Genomic DNA, 16,050 nt, shown 5'->3' on the forward strand with positions numbered 1-16,050 from the left:
ATGTACATTATATACACAGTAAACCTCTGATAATTACACTTTGTACACACAATCCTGGATCCACAAGCATTTTCTTTGTTATTGCTTTTTTTTTTTTACATGTGCTAATCTGTTTCTTTTTTTCTTTAGTTCCAAGTCTTCAAACTAACATTTCATAAAATAGAACCAAACTTAGATTTTTTTTTCCTTCTCTCAGTTTAAATATATCTCTCGGCAATACAAAAGAAGACAGTATAGAGTGACTTAAACATTCACATATGTGTCGGCAACAATGCGACGGGGACTACAGAAGATCCCATTTTTAAATAATTACAACCCAGAAACAGGAAAAATTACAAATAATCTTGGTCTGCAGCAATAAAGTGGCTCCTCCTTTCACTATAATGGAGGGATCTACATCGCTTATAAACTCCTCTTTCGCATCGACAAATGTTCTTTACAATAAATGGATAAATATGAATGTTTAGTTAATGACCGATGTCTGCAAAAACAAACCGAGTGACTCGTAAAAGACTAAAATGATCTGGTAAATGTAAAATTATGTGAACATATGTTTTTGAAACCTTTTAGGACAGATGGTGAAACGTGATTGGAAAATGTGGCCAAAACATTTTTGTCGCAAGACCCTTAAGCTAACAACAGAGCTCAGTCTATTAGCCTCATATATATATACACATATATAGACCAATGTTGGCCCACATTCAAACAAGAACCTCATAAAACCATATAAATAATGAAAATAACCTTAAAAACCTTGCAAAAACTAAAAAAAATGGAACTGCAACAGTAACAGTATCAAGCTGAATTCTGTGGCGAAGTGAATGAACAGAGAAATGTCACAGGGAACGTGTTGTTGGTGGCATAAGAGCTTAAGACGTCACAGTGAGCATACAGAAGTCAGAGGTTAATAACCCAGAGTCGGCAGTTTCACTCTCTGTAGGCTGCGGCCTTGTGCTGATGTCCTCGGGGGAAGTCTTCAGGGGCATCTTCACACCTCCTCTGCTGTTTCCTTCATGTGTAGGTTCTCACTGAGGCCAGAGCCTGTGCTATAAGAGAGACAGAGCATGTGAGACTGTTTTAACGGGGGCAAAGGTTCAATTATGCTCCAAAAATAATACCAGACAAGGGATACGCGACATCGTTCCCTTAATCACTCAGCGAGCTAAAACAACCGCCCTAAAGTCAACTTCCATCATGCCTATTATATTCAGGTTTGGTTACAAACACATCACCACGCCCCCCCCCCCCCCCCCCCACACACACACTTTTACATAACTTTCTGTCGATCCCTTCATTATGACATCGAGACAACGATTAAAAACATTTTAGCATTGTGAGTATGGACAAAACAGGTGGATGAAGGCCCTTACTGGTGCTACTACACACACATGAAGTGAGACCCATCAGTGAGTTGAGGGGGTGTGTTAGGAGGCTGTGGAAGGGGTGAGGAAGAGGACGACAGGCTTTTCACTGGAATGAAACAGAGCGAGATGTCCAACACACGCAGGCAAACACAAAATAACAAAGACACATCACATCTGCAGCTAAACGGCCAAACAACACAGAAAATAATCACTGAGGTCAATTGCACTAATGAAGACACTACAATGATAAATGACTGAACACAAAGACAATGGAAGCAGTTTGATGAACCACAATGAACACAGGCTCACACAAGCTTTTGTTTCACCACATGCCTTGTTTCATCCCCTCCCTCTTCCCCCTCCAGAGACGTACCTGCTACCAGCTTGCTGCGTTTGGAGGCCTCTGCTGCCAGCTCGTAGGAGATATTAATCATCTTCTCTTTCTCCTGCACGGTAACCTCCACTTCAGTCTCCTCCTCGGGGCTTTGGGGCAGCACATTCTGCATGCTGGGCGAACAAATACACATAGGAAATGGTCTATGTAATAAGCAGTATACAGCTTCATCTGTAAAACATAGTTTCAGAACAACCACAAGTACCTCGGGACAGAGGAGCTATCTTAAGAGGGCTGACATTTAGAATCAAATGTCACAGCGGCGAGGAGATGAGAGCTTTTCTGAACATCTGAGGCACTGATCTGCATGTGAAGAAGCAGGCATCTATCGTGATGTCCTGCTGTGACCCCAAACCTACCCGGAATACCAGCACTCACCTACAAAAGGTAGCCTCTTTGTCCAAAGAATCCATACCTAACATCAGCGGTCTGAGCAACCTTGTCCTTGTTAAATCAAAAGTTCCCTCTACAGAAAGATCATGATGACTCTTGTACCTGTTTTTGGCTATGAGGGCTTTGATGCGATCGACTTTCCTCTGCTTATCCGCCTCCTGCTCAGGGCTCAGAGCCTCCTCGGGGTCTGACTCCACATAGCGCTCAGGAATCAGCACTTTGTCAGGAACAGAAAGCTGAGGAAACACAAACACTTCACATTGCACACTTCATACAAATTAATGGGATACTACATGCAGAAAGACTCCACAAGCTAAAAAAAAAAAAATGCAGAAATAAATATGAAACTGATGTGAACAGAACATTTATAAACAAATAACAGATGATCGTCATCGTTATCATCAGTGCTGTTCCACATTGTCATCTGGCTGTGTACGAACTAAATGGAGCGTCACCGCAGGATTTATCCTCGAGCGAGAAACACTTAACGTGAGACATTCTGCAGCGTGTTGGGAATTCTATTGATGTAATCCAGAGAAAAGGGCGTGACCTCTTGTAAAGACAGCGAGAAGTAAGTGTGTGGCTTACAGGCAGCCTGTGAAGAGATTTTAAGTATAAGGAGTATTTATAGTCTCATGCACATGCCTTTGGAATAATTCCTGCCTACAATGTTTTGCAACTTTGCTTTTTGGTAGATTGATTTAAAATGTAATTATAATTAAGTAATTGATTTCTGTGGGAGGCCTGTAAGTATGGTGTAAATAAGTCTGATATTAAGGTAACAAGATGTGTTTTAATGATAAAACCATGTAATTGGGTATGTTTCTTTAATTATTCCACAATATTGAGAATCAAATCCACAATACTTGAAGTGATTTCCTAAATAATTGGCGTGTAATAATATTAGCCCTCTCAGTCTGATGAGTAAGCCTCACCTGTCGGTCCATATTTAAGTGGTCATCCAGCGAGGCTTCTTTGAGACGGGCGATCTCCTCGGCGGGCGTCTCCTGGTCCCTCACCACCTCCTGCTGCCTGAGTGAGGCCTCCAGCATTTGAATGTCACTACATATCCCCTCTTCTCTGCGCCTCATTTGGGACTAGAAGGGACAAAAAATGCAGAGGGATTGGTTCACATGACATGAACTGCAGGATTTGATATCAGCCCGCTCAGAGCTTAAGTCAGCGGTCCCCCAATACCTGCATGCGAAAATGGTTTTCCTTCGTAAAGGAGTGACTGCGCGAGGGCGTGTTCTCCTGGCTGCCGCCCCGGATGTGGAGACCTTTCTTTTTCTCCTTGAGGGCGCCCTGCTGGTGGCGGCGGATTCTGTCCAGCTGCTCCTCCACGCTCATCCTGGGCCGCCCGCTTTCCGCAGCGCACAGCTGCTGCTCCACCGCGCTGCGAGGACGCTCCTGTTGGCCAGAGAGGACGACCACAGACACGCAGACAGGAAAAAGGGACAGAGAAACACAAACAACACACACAAATACATAAAAGTTAATAACACTGTAGCATGCTAGGAGGACAAAATGTCACTACTGTTAAGTTTTTACTATGCAAAGCCACAGTTTGGGCATGTAGCTATGTAGCTTCATAATGTGGTTGGGTCAGATCTCATAATGAAGCGGCCTTTGCAGAGTATACTAGCTATTGTTAGAAAACACTCTCAATGTGACCAAGTGGACTAATCACATCTTCTCTGGCAATACTGCACGTACTGGAAAAAAAGCCACAACAATGACTGTGAAACGGCTCTTTACTGTTTACGCTCTTGGAACCAAAACCCGACTGGCTGCTGTGCACACATGGGTGCACTCACAGAGGCTGGGGGCCTATTAATGCCGGAGTAGGACAGGCTGATGATGTGAAGTGAACTGAGAAGTTTCAGGTTTATGCAATGCCATAAGGGGGTTTGGCAGATCTGGGTTCAGTCCAGAGCCCGAGGACGCAGCTTCCACTGTCCAGATTGTCCCAGAGGCTCGTGTCCTGCGGCGCCCGAGCTGAACTCTAAAGGCCTGTGACTCACTCTTTTACAACTATAGGCTATGTGTTGGGAAGACCACAGTTCTGTATGTGTGCTCAGCTGACAAGTTCACGTAGGTTCATTTATTCTATATGTCCATCATTTCTTTCCCAAACACAAACACATACAGACACACCCTACAGTGTGGTGCACTAATGACACGGTTAGTATATTTAAGTTGATCGTGTTGGGAGGCTGGAAACTGCATAAACCAAGCTTGGCATCTATTTCATGACGGCCTGGTTTTAGCAGCATGAGTCACACCCGGGTCACGTGATCACTGCCACATGTTAGCGTTCAACCAACGGCTTAATAACCAGAACCAGCAAGTAAGTGGGAAGTAAATGCAATTCGAGTGGTGGCCAGTTTGCTGTGACCACAGGAGGTTTACAACGACGAGAAAAGAAAACGAGAGCAAAAAGCAATCATTATGATTATTATTGATTTTCTACTGCTTAGAGACAAAAGATGGTTTGACACACAGAAGAATAGGTTCATCACTTTTTACATTTTAAAGGTAGTTCCTGAGAACTGATGACAGCACATGGGCCTCCATGCCGAGAACTATTTACAGTTGCCATTAGACTCACCGTCCTGAGGTCTGGCCTCCTGCTCTTCCTCAAGGTAACATAAGAAGCTATGGAGGAGGACTCAGGCACTGGAGATCTGGTCCTGGGTGGGACAATGCCAACTGGGTAGGACATCCCTAGCAGGAAAAAGACAAGACCTGGTTCAATGACAACACATCCGTAGCAATTCACTGAATAGTATACCATATTTAATTACAATATTATGAAAAGTCATGAGCCTGTACTTAAAAGTATGATCATCTCCTCATCAGTTTATCAATTCATATTTTCTTAAGTTTATCGGGTAAAATCTTCCGTGTTTTGGTGAGACCTTGAATGTAAAATTTGACATCAAGTACACTTTACCGTTATTTATTTAATTACAGTATTTCCCGCATCTTTTGCAGCATCGGCAAGTTGCTCCTATTGATTGTGTGGCAGTGTGAAACAAGTGAGGAGCTGGAGTGTAATCATTTAACTTCAGAACCCCTGCATTACGCTGCGTAAGCAGTTTCACCAAATTTAGGCCAATTTGCTCTTTTCTAAACCACCTCTTCACAGATAATGTACAGGGACACAATGTCTGAATTAAGTCGAGTTAATTGGATAAATAAGTTGCCCCGGCACTGAGACACAAACCTGAGCAGTGTAAATTAAATCCAGTGTGCCAAATACTGGTGAGATTTACTATGATTTGGAGAGCAGCCTAACCTTGCATGTGTCAAAGTGATGTCTGTGCTAGAAACAACGTTATCAGGTCACACATTCATTATTGGAAAACTCTAGAGTTACCATAAACTGGCATCATATTGCTCGGCGTAACGTACCTTTGGTTCCAGAGTGTTCTCTATCAGACGGGTGTTCAGATCGGTCCTCTCCATTGCTCTCATCCACTTCAGCCACTGTGGTGAGCTCTGGTTCACTCTTATACAGCCGGTAGTCTGGGCCCTGCAGATGAGAGAGAGAACAAGCTCAACACACACACACACATTGATCTATATACACGATTGATTTATAGTCATGGAGAGTTTGGCTACAAAGTAAGATATCAAACATTTGACATTTCCTCTTTCAGGATGAATTCAGAGATGGTGGCAAACAGACATCTCTTTTACAGACTTGGCAATCTTAAAAACATAAATGTATACAGCATTGAAGAACAACTCTCCATGTTGTTTTGAGTATGACACACCACTTTACAGCCAAATGAAAAAGTAGGCAGCAGTCAAACAGGCAACCAAGGACAGAATACAGCAAAACAAACAAAATTGCTACATTTCAACACACAGAAAAGGAAAACAAGAAGGCAATTCAACTAAAAAGAGAAAACAAAAGACACACGAGTGAGGCTTCATCCAATGAACTGAAAATATGAGGTAATGGAAGTATGGCATCAAGTAAACAAAGGGATAAGATCCAACCAAAAAAAAAATAAATCAAAAAGACATGAAATGTCTGTCAAAATGAAAGTGGGAACCATCACAGCGAGCAATGACGTGTGACGACACAGATGAGGGCGGGCTCAGCCAGGAGATCGACGAGTCAACAAGCTTACACTGTGCGTGCCATTCCTGTGACTGGCCTTCCTGTCCTCCGGCCTGTGGAGCGATGGAGGGCGCACACCAGCATGAGAGGGCATAGGGGGCACGGTGGGGGGATTGGGCTCGTAGGACTGGGGGAGGGGTGGCCGTGGGGGTACGGAGTCGTCCTCCTGAAGGATTGTACAGTGCATGACAGGACAGGGAGCAAAAGTGACACATGGCGCCCACCACGCACGCTCAGGGCAACCACCATCTGGTACAGAGCAGTTCTGGCCCACAGGATGGGCAAAAGCAGCTGATTTAGCCAGAGAGGGAGAGAGAGCTCCACAAGCTGTCACGGGGGGACCGACACCAGCAGCATGAGCAGGTCGATCGCTCAGCTAAAGCTGGTCATTGTGTACAGCAGTAAGGCTTCAACTACAGGTTATCTTCATGATCGATTCACTTGTTCACAATTAATAGATCGATTCATTAGTCTACAAAATATCAGAAACTTTCCTTACGATGGTGTCTAAAGGTGTCCAAAATACAAGAAAAGAGAAAAGAAACAAATATGCTGGAAGCAAATTTGTGCTTCATAAATGACTTACTTCTGATTAAAGGCCTCATTGTTTCAGTGCAGAATTACATGAACATGTCTATTAGTGGTGGTGCCTCACCTCATTGTTGTGTTTGCTGACGTTGCTCATGGGCCCATACAAGCTCATACTATCTGCAATTCTCTCGGCTTTATGTTTATTGAGGGCCTCCATCACATCTTGAATCCTCCAAAGTTCTTTCTGGATGCGGACGTGCTGCTGGCTGGGAGGCTCCGTCTGAGTGTGCACACCAAACACACACACACACACACACACACACACACACCCCAGCAGTTATTACCTGAAGATTAACTCGGCGTTCTGAACACAGGGGAAAGCAGAATAGAAACGGATGTGTAATTATCTCCTCACTGATGGCAGGGCACTTAAGAAGAGGATGTCCAGGCTCCCTGCTGTCTCTCGGCCCTCTCTACTCTGAATTAGCTCAACCAGGAATAGCCGTTAGAACAGTTTCTCTCTGTCTCCACACTCCTCCCGTGATGAAGGATAAGATAAAAGACAGACTTAATGAAGACCCGCTCCATCATCGCTGCAGTCATCAATCACTGACCACGTTGCTTTGATCGCTCACGCTGCAGCTCAGGGTACTGGAGCACAGAACTCTCCTTCGCTTTTCCCCCGAAAGTCAAAGAGAGTGTCTACAAAAAGGATGACGAGGTGTTCAAGGGAATCTGCCACAAATTAAGCTTTTTTTATAAAGCTTTGCAGTTTATGCTTCCCCTAACCGAGGTCTGACTATTATGCCATGCCAGTTTTAGACAGAACAGATTAAAGCAGCGCAGCTTCAGTCTCAAGACTGATCCCACCTGAGGGCTTCCCAGTGCTTCAAGCTGTTCCAGGAGGTTGTTCTTAGCCAGAGTCACATCTCCTTCCAGCTGCTCGTACTCCCTCCACGACAGCTCCAACTCCTGGTTTGACAGAGACACACTTTGTGAATGACAAAAGAAGAAAAAAAACTGTAATCTTCCTAGCACTGTGGTAGAAAGAGAGCTTCGGTGCCCAGCATTAGTGTACTGTATGACTCACAGCTGCAATTCTGGAGAGCTCTCTGCAGGTGCTGAGCAGGCCGCTCTGCAGCAAGTCTCTCTGCTGGATGACACTCTGCATGGCAGCTGGGTGATCAGAGCTCATCTCTATCTCCTGGCTGGCTGAAAGCAGCGCGGTCTCCAGGGTGTGCTGAGGGAACACACGGCATCACAATCAGCAAACTTCAGTCATACGGGACGGTTGAAGCCGCTCTCTCGTCTGGCCCATGCTCCCTGCTTTTAGCGCCCTTACTTCGTGCAAAGTTAAAATAAATAAAAAAAAATTAAAAAAAAAGGTATGTCTGCCCGTAACTTATTTTCTTTATCGGTAAAAATGTGTTTCATTTTTGTTATCAAGTGATTGCTGTTTATGAAAATATGAAAAATAATGACAAATGCCCATCACCGCCGAGTGAAAAATAAAAATAAGCAAAACTCTAATTGGAGGACCTTGAACCAGATGTTTGGTATCCCTACTTGAGCAATTACTTCAGTCACTCATATTTATTGTCTGTCAAATAAATTAATAAGCCAATCACGTAAGAACTTAATTTGAGTATGTTATGGTTATTTTGTTGTTTTTTATGGGCATGGAGGTAACTCCAAATAGACTACAGATTATGCTACATTTCACACTTTATTCCCTCTTTTTATTTTAAAACAAATAAAAACATTTATGCACGAAATCTCTGCTTGCATAAGTGACTCCAATGTCGAGTTAGATATGGTGAATAAACAGTGCATTACTGTGGTTGCAGTGTGTACTTCTAACTTGGTATGTTTGTCTGTATGCATCAAAGCTGCACAGCAACCCCAGTCTGCTGACAGCGGACAGTCAGAAACACTAATCTGTGAAACCCTTGCAAGCCAGACGAGTCTTGCAAGTTGATGACAGTAGCTAGGCTATAAATACACACTATAACAAATATAATAGACTTTTGTTGTTTCTCTCATAAGCTTTTCCTATAATCTAAACAGAGCATAAACTGTGTTGTATATTTTGTTGTGTCTTAAACAGTGACCGTAAGACCGTAACGATGACAGATGTGCAGTGTTTCGTCACCTTCTCTCTGTACAGCTGCTGAAGTTTGTCCTCCTGTGTCCTCACCACTTTGTCCTGCTCACACAACCTGCTGAGTTTGGTCTGTAGAGAAAACAGCAGAGAGTCGTGACCCATCGCGTACATTGTAGTGGAATGGCGCATCATCGTGTGAGAGCGTGCACTTACATCAATGTCCACTTCCTCTGGCACACGGGGATAGGCGTGATCCCTGTAGTCTTCTGGACTCAGCTGCGAGGACGGACACAAACGTTAGCCGGAGACACCAAACACGCACATACACATTAGAATCTGGAGATCTAATGCAGTGTCATGACGAGCGCTCTCTCACGGAGCCGCAGGATTTTGTCCTCGAGTGGAAACTCATATTTTTACTGAATCAGATGATCTAAGTTAACAAACCAACAGCGGGAGAGCAGCCAGTCTAAACACAGCCTCCTCTCGGATGACTACCCACAGTTGTTTGCCTCCATCAGCACAACGCGGTGGTTTTTATTGAAAATGCAAAAGGAGGAAGGCACGTTAAACAAATCTAGCTTACTAAACTCTAGACTCAGCGTATAAGCTGCATCCACTAACTCTGTTTTCTCCAGCAGATTCTGCCCGTTGGGTAGCTGTGGTCAGCTTAGTGTGTGTGTGTGTGTGTTGCATTATGTGCAGTAATACTTAAAGATAGTCCCAGAATAACGACAGAACCACTGATATTCTGAGGACTTTTGAATGTACATTAGTAATGTTCAGGCTAAAATACAGACAAGCAATTCAATAGCTGACTGCATTGCAGTTACTTCTACACAAGTTTAAAAATGCATCAATACCACTCATCTAAAAAAAAAGGTCACAGTGCTCAAATGGGAAATTATTTCAACTGCATTGGATCCCACGTTTCACATAATGCTTCATCATTCGTCCACTCTTCTGAATCTAAAATCAATAAATGTGCTGTCCATGAATATTAGGACAGTGAGACATTTCTGTGTTGTTCTGTTGGTACTCACATTGGATATCAATAACTGTAAAAAGGTCAAAGTGCCAACTGTCAGCTTTCATTCACATCTTTATTGGGCCACAAAAACTGGTGGGAGCCCAGAATAATTAAAACAAATAACGTGCACAGATTAAGTAATCATATTTAATAGATGGTCAATGGCTGGCTAGTCTACAAACTACAGACATCAGCTGACACTTTGCATTTTCCCTCAGACGCTCTGCCAGACCTGAACGACAGCCAGCTTCCCTTTTTTTGGGGACGCTGGGGAAGCTTTTTTGCTACTAGTCTGGTCTCCAGCAAGTAATCGCATTTCAGATCCCAAGAATGATTGGCTGTTTTGTTATACAGTATGTTTCGATTCATTACCCGGCACTAAACAAAAAGCCTGAAAACTAACTGTATGCACTTTAACTTCATAGACAATATCACATTTCATATCCAATGCGCCGGTCTACAGAGCCAAAACAACAACAGAAATGACTCACTGCCCAAAGATGTCCACACTCACACCTGCACTCTTTCTCTCACACACATTTCTGTTGACACCTTTCTCCTCGGCTGAACCACACAGTACAGTTAAAGCAGGTGGGACCTGAGATCCACATGGCATTCCACACAGAAACATGCAGACTCTCCCAGGGGATGGGGGGGGGGGGCTTCACTGTGCTGTGGTGTGGATTTCGAGTGACATGGAGGAGGAAGAGGGGGAGGAGGAGGGAGACAGACTTCTGGCAGCTGAACAGGTGGGAATGCAGCTGTTGCCGGACCAGTATGGCAATAAATGGGTGGGATGGGGGGTGGGGGGTGGGGGGGGTCTTCGGCTGCACTTTTAGACCACGAGAGGCGGTCCCAAAAGTGGCAAAGTGATGTCATAGCCATCGTCACACACGCAAGCCGGCCCTTGTTGACCTTTCCACCAGCAGAACAACAAGAGGGGGGGTGAGCGGGAAGTAATGCGGAGAGAGAACATTCACCTAGAAAACATCTGTCTACATCATCACTCACTGACTATATAAATACACTGTACTCCACAGCGGATACTGTATACTCAGTTTTAGACCGCTTAATCCTAAAAAAAATAAATAAAACAGCACTTATAGACTCCAAATTAACTGTACACAGTAGAGCTTTGGTGTGGATATTTGTTTTAAGATACTGGGATGGTATTGTGTCCTACTACGAGTGAAAATTGATCTACTTTATAAACTATGTCATTAAAACAATCCTCCTCAGTTTTCACAGTAAGATATAGTATTTGGTAATGCGCTGGACTTAGCAGTGTCTGACAACACAGAGTTAAGTAACACTAATTAGAGTCCCTCCGCCAAATCCAGGCGGCGCGAGAAGGAAAGCATTCAGCAAGGAGTTATGAACACATCCCACAGCAACCTTCACTGGTTAAAACAAGACGAGTGAAGACGAGAGGCTTTGCTCGCTAACTGATTCAGGACTAGCTGAGTGTTTTCTAAACATGTAGCAACTTCTACAGTAAACTATATCGAGAATAAACTATATTCAGCTCCCCACACACAAACTTCATAAAGACGGTGACGCAAACACATCTCGCTACTCTTTGACGAGTCATGCCCATATCGGGATGACTTCTCACGACAAGAGAACAGTCAGAAGCGATGGATGAGGAGGTGCTGGCGATACAGACAATACAGGGAGACCAGTCTCAGGATGCCATGAGGACACCGAAGGAGGAGGAGCATTGCAAAAACAGACCAAAATAACAACAGCGACTGGTGAGGAGGAGGCGGAGCAAAGCCTTCGGCTGGCCTTACTTGCTGGTAAAGTTGAGGCCTCGGGGCAGAGTTCTCAATCAAAGTGTGAGTCATGACGATTAAAGGCTCATTTTCCTTCATCTAGTCCAGTGTGGAGAGGAGCGATACAGCAAGTGTCAGTTTAGAGCAGCGCTTCACTTCAGAGACAACAACACCTCTCTCTCTCCCTCTCTTGCAGGAAGAGACGCTCACAAACAAGACATTGTAATGCAAAGCTGTAAAACGCTTACGTGGCAGTAAAATGGTAAATACTTTCAGAGTGAGGAGCAAACATTACGTAATCCTCAGTGGTTACACAAATCTGAGGCGAGCACATTGAAATATGGCTTCATCATCTCTATTTTTATTATCAGAAATGTGGTATTGTGCCTCTGTGTGCTATATCACTCAAAACTCTCAAAGCACTTCAGAGCTATAAAATAACAGCAGATACAGTTTATTTGCTGGCACCTAACGGTTCAATGACATGATACACAAATCTCTGTATGTGCTGTATATGTTCACATCTCTATTCTATACAGAATAGAGTGATGTCCAGATAATATAGCTCACAATGATTTAGGGTTCGGACTAATGAATGCATGAATCTAGGATCTAGCTTAGGCCATAAATGCTGTGGTATGTGACATCGGTCCATGCTGTAGGAGAACATTAAATAAGAGTTAAATCAAAAGGCTTTTTTCAGCAGACTGTACTGTTTAATACAACAATAGCAAAGCATTAAATGATCACTTGGGTTCATGACAGGAGACAGGGCCGTGCAGTCATGCATTACCCCACCTGATTGTCCAAATACATGAGGTTCCTTTGGAGGTGATGGGAGAGAAGGTCGTTCTAACGTCAGCAGCAAAAAGCAGAGGAAATAAAACGCAACAAGAGAGTGAGACCCAAGAAAAGGATGACGCAGTCTTTCTCTGATGCTCTTCTTCTCTCGCTCACACACACACACACACACACACACACACACAAGTATGTCATGTACAGTGTGCCCAAATATGAACGGACAGAAAAGGAAGGCAGGACAAGTCAAGGTGAAGGAATCAGGTAGAAGGTGTACTATTTAAAGTAACAGAGTGCACTATGGGAAAGACTAGAGCTACTTATTGACCAAATTGTGCGGCACAATGCAGGGAAACATTAAGCTGAGGGTGAAATAATACTTCGATGAACTTAAACTGGATGAGAGTATCTTGATACTGAACCTACTAAACTCCATCAGGTAGGGCTACAATCTTTGGCTATACAAGGAGACAAGTGTTATTATAAACAAACTATCCTTTGACCCACATCAGGAAACTGTCAAGTCTGTACTCTGATGTCTTAGAGGAGACTCAAAATGCAAAAACCCTGAATTAACATTTACGTATGCCAGTGGCCTTAACCGCCTTAGCCGGTCACTCTTTAAGCTCCCCAAATGGCTTTAAGTTTCATTTCCGGCTAACATCTGCGTGGACCGTTTAGAGAAGTGAAATGATTCAATCAACTGCTGGCTCAGTTTGAAATGGATCAAATGTAAGGATCCGATGAACTATATAAAGTTGAATGTTGGTTGTGAAATAAGATTATTATTCTTTCCAGACATTTCACATGTTTTGCGAAAAGTTGAAATTAGCTGATCCCTAAATATGATGAAGAGATAACTTCAAGCCAAAGAAAATGCCTACTGCAGCGCCTTTTCTCCTTAAATCAGCCAGGTGTGAAGAAGAAAGAAAAGAAAAAGTCCTCTGATCGAGATGGATGATGGAAGTGGTTAAAGATGGCATACACACCACACGCTAACACACAAGCCTGCAGGAGCGTCTCTGGGGGCCTGACCTTTGGGTTGTCTCCATCCACGTTTAGTTGCATAAGCTGTGCTACAGTGTGCTCCCGGATACTGTTTAGCTCTGCCTGCTGCCGCCGCAGCTTTATCAGCAGCAGAGTCAGTTCCTCAGGCTGCGAGGAAAGGAGGGAGGGAGGGAGGGAGGGAGGGAGGGAAATACAGCCACAATAAAACAGGGACACACCGCAAAGGGAGTAGGAGAGGAAAGGAGAGAACACACCAGGACAGGAGATTTAGACATATCACGCTCCCAATAGGTGAATAGTTGCTGTATCTACTTTTTCATGCAGCTCAGGACCGTGAGATTATCCAAGGTGCAATCGCTGTCAGCAGCATGCAAATTCAACACGTCCACTCAAGGCAGAGGAGCTGTTTAGCATGCATTACAGAATCCAGTTCACACTTTACCCGCTCCATGAGGACAGAGCACTGCGCACGGCTTTGACATAAATTCCTGATCTGGCTTAGAAAGTTGTGAGCGACGGGGTTTTTAAGTCTCAGGCTGATGTGAAGCGAGTCAAAAGGAGCTCCTAAAGTGAGCGTACCCTAAATCCGACCACTTGGAACATACATCTGAGTTCTGCCTCAATCTGTCTCGAAAGATTCTGCTTCACGATGTCTTCTTGGAAGGGAATAAAGGTAAGCAAGAGGGAGAGAGGGGGAGAGAGGGACGGTAGGTGGTGTTCTAAAAATAGCCTTGTCTGTCAAAGAAGTCCAATTAAACCCAAATGAATAACCAAGTGCGCTACACACTTATTCAAGCGTGAATTCACTGGGTGGTGTAATGCAGAAATTCAGTTAGAGGACGGTGATGGACACAGAAGGGGACAACATGGATGAGAACGTACTGTTTTGCCTTGGAGAGACTGGGCAGTGATAGTCTGGACCGGGATCCCTGCAGGCATGGACCTCCTGTCAGGTGGGTAGGCATACTGCAGGACAATTCAAAACATGTTCAAATGTGGATGTGCTTTAAATTGTCATTAACAACCATGTACTATGCTTGTACATATCCTTAGTGGCGTTTAGCCATTTATACTGCCAAAAATATTGAGATCCTGTCACCACTAATGACGAAGATGAAAGGGAATTTTGTCTGTGCTCCTCATGATATCTTTTTCTAAATTGCTAATAAGAGGACATTTTAGAGTAGACTTTTTTTTCTTAGGAACCAAAATGACGTAAATAAAAACGTAAAAAAAAAACGTTTCTTTTCCAAGAACTGATTATACAAAGTACATGCTGTCAACAGCTTTTCAAAGGACTATTTCTGAAGTAAACGGAAACTGTTGGCAGCATGCTCCACACTCTGCATAACACGCCACTAAATGAAGTGATAAAAAACATTTGTGTGTGTGCCTTAACTGACCTTGTTGAGTTGTGGCCTGTGCCGTCTGTCGATGCTCATGTCTCCTCGGTAGACGGGAGAGGACACCTCTGAACGAGCGCTGTTCATGTTGTAGGATCGCATCGGCGAGTAGCCCCCGTACATGGACAGGGAGCCGTGGGAGGGCGAGGGGGGGATGGAGTGGCTCGGTGCGGCGTGATCAGACAGGTTGATCATGGTTTTGGGACTGGCCATGTTGCTGTAGAGCCCCGGCGGCTGGGTGTAGGCCTGCCTCTGCTGCCACTCAAACAGCTGCCACATGGTGTCGTCGCGCATGGAGCGGCGCTTGTCCACCGGATAGGGACCCAGGGCCTGCTCGTACAGCGACGGCGACATGCTGCAGATGCTGTCCCTCTGTGCCATGCTATTCCTGGGCATGCTGCAGTAGCCGTCGCCATAGTGAGGCATGTATGGCACCCGGTGGCTTGGCATGTTTCTGGGCAGCGTCTGGTACGACGTGATGCTGGGAGGGGAAAACAAACATATTCATTTGATCAATCAATTGCAGAGATACTTATTTCACATGTAGTGTATTATCTACTTTCATAGCTATGTATTTTTATTAGGAAATCATCATCTGCCATCAAAGGAGGTACAGCAATTGAATAAGTCTTCAACTACTTTATTATTTGATTTATTTATTTTCCTTAAATTGGATTTTGTGTCATTAATAATGGGTTCAGTAGTAGTAGTAAAAACACCCAATTATAACGTGCAAGCTACCTCACTCACTGTCATGTTATGATACAGCAAATCAGTAAACGGCTTGATAACAAATTATCCCTTTCCAGTGATAACAAAGCTTTGAAAAGCTCCACTTCCACAGCGAGTTCAAAGTCAGTGCATCAGTCACCGAGAGAGCTTCCTGTTCAGACTAAACCGTCTGTAAAACCCGGTAGCATTAAAAAAAAAAAAGGCTTGTGACTACATGGAGAATAAGCATTATTCTGGAGAACATGTAGAGACAAGCAGAGGCTGCTGAAAGATTTGAATGGAGAGAATATGGAGAGGGAGTTTACACTCTTATCACAGAGGACCACTACAGAAACAAGGAGCGAGGATCTTTATAAATACATGCTTTGCTCAAAGCAAGTGTT

General features: G+C 44.0%; 1 protein-coding gene across 2 annotated transcripts in view; it reads right to left on the bottom strand.

Annotated features, from left to right (window-relative positions):
• Positions 1-59: 59 nt before the first annotated feature.
• The window catches only part of plekha5 (pleckstrin homology domain containing, family A member 5), a gene marked incomplete at its 5' end in the record, with an annotated part of 66,964 nt that continues 50,973 nt past the window's right edge, over positions 60-16,050 (bottom strand). The window contains 19 exons of one of the 2 annotated variants that reach the window (XM_079162912.1): positions 60-1,046; positions 1,371-1,470; positions 1,738-1,871; positions 2,254-2,387; positions 3,087-3,248; positions 3,349-3,561; positions 4,763-4,878; positions 5,569-5,689; positions 6,297-6,452; positions 6,942-7,097; positions 7,688-7,789; positions 7,908-8,057; positions 8,970-9,050; positions 9,135-9,197; positions 11,745-11,825; positions 12,525-12,578; positions 13,560-13,679; positions 14,415-14,498; positions 14,936-15,416. In XM_079162912.1, the coding sequence (XP_079019038.1) occupies positions 1,379-1,470; positions 1,738-1,871; positions 2,254-2,387; positions 3,087-3,248; positions 3,349-3,561; positions 4,763-4,878; positions 5,569-5,689; positions 6,297-6,452; positions 6,942-7,097; positions 7,688-7,789; positions 7,908-8,057; positions 8,970-9,050; positions 9,135-9,197; positions 11,745-11,825; positions 12,525-12,578; positions 13,560-13,679; positions 14,415-14,498; positions 14,936-15,416 (2,500 nt within the window). In that variant the 3' untranslated portion in view covers positions 60-1,046; positions 1,371-1,378. The remainder of the gene's footprint in view (positions 1,047-1,370; positions 1,471-1,737; positions 1,872-2,253; positions 2,388-3,086; positions 3,249-3,348; positions 3,562-4,762; positions 4,879-5,568; positions 5,690-6,296; positions 6,453-6,941; positions 7,098-7,687; positions 7,790-7,907; positions 8,058-8,969; positions 9,051-9,134; positions 9,198-11,744; positions 11,826-12,524; positions 12,579-13,559; positions 13,680-14,414; positions 14,499-14,935; positions 15,417-16,050) is intronic. The other variant, XM_079162911.1, reaches the window with a different exon arrangement.

This window comes from Pholis gunnellus (genome assembly GCF_910591455.1).
Source record: "Pholis gunnellus genome assembly, chromosome: 7".
In the NCBI taxonomy this organism is placed as follows: Eukaryota; Metazoa; Chordata; class Actinopteri; order Perciformes; family Pholidae; genus Pholis; species Pholis gunnellus.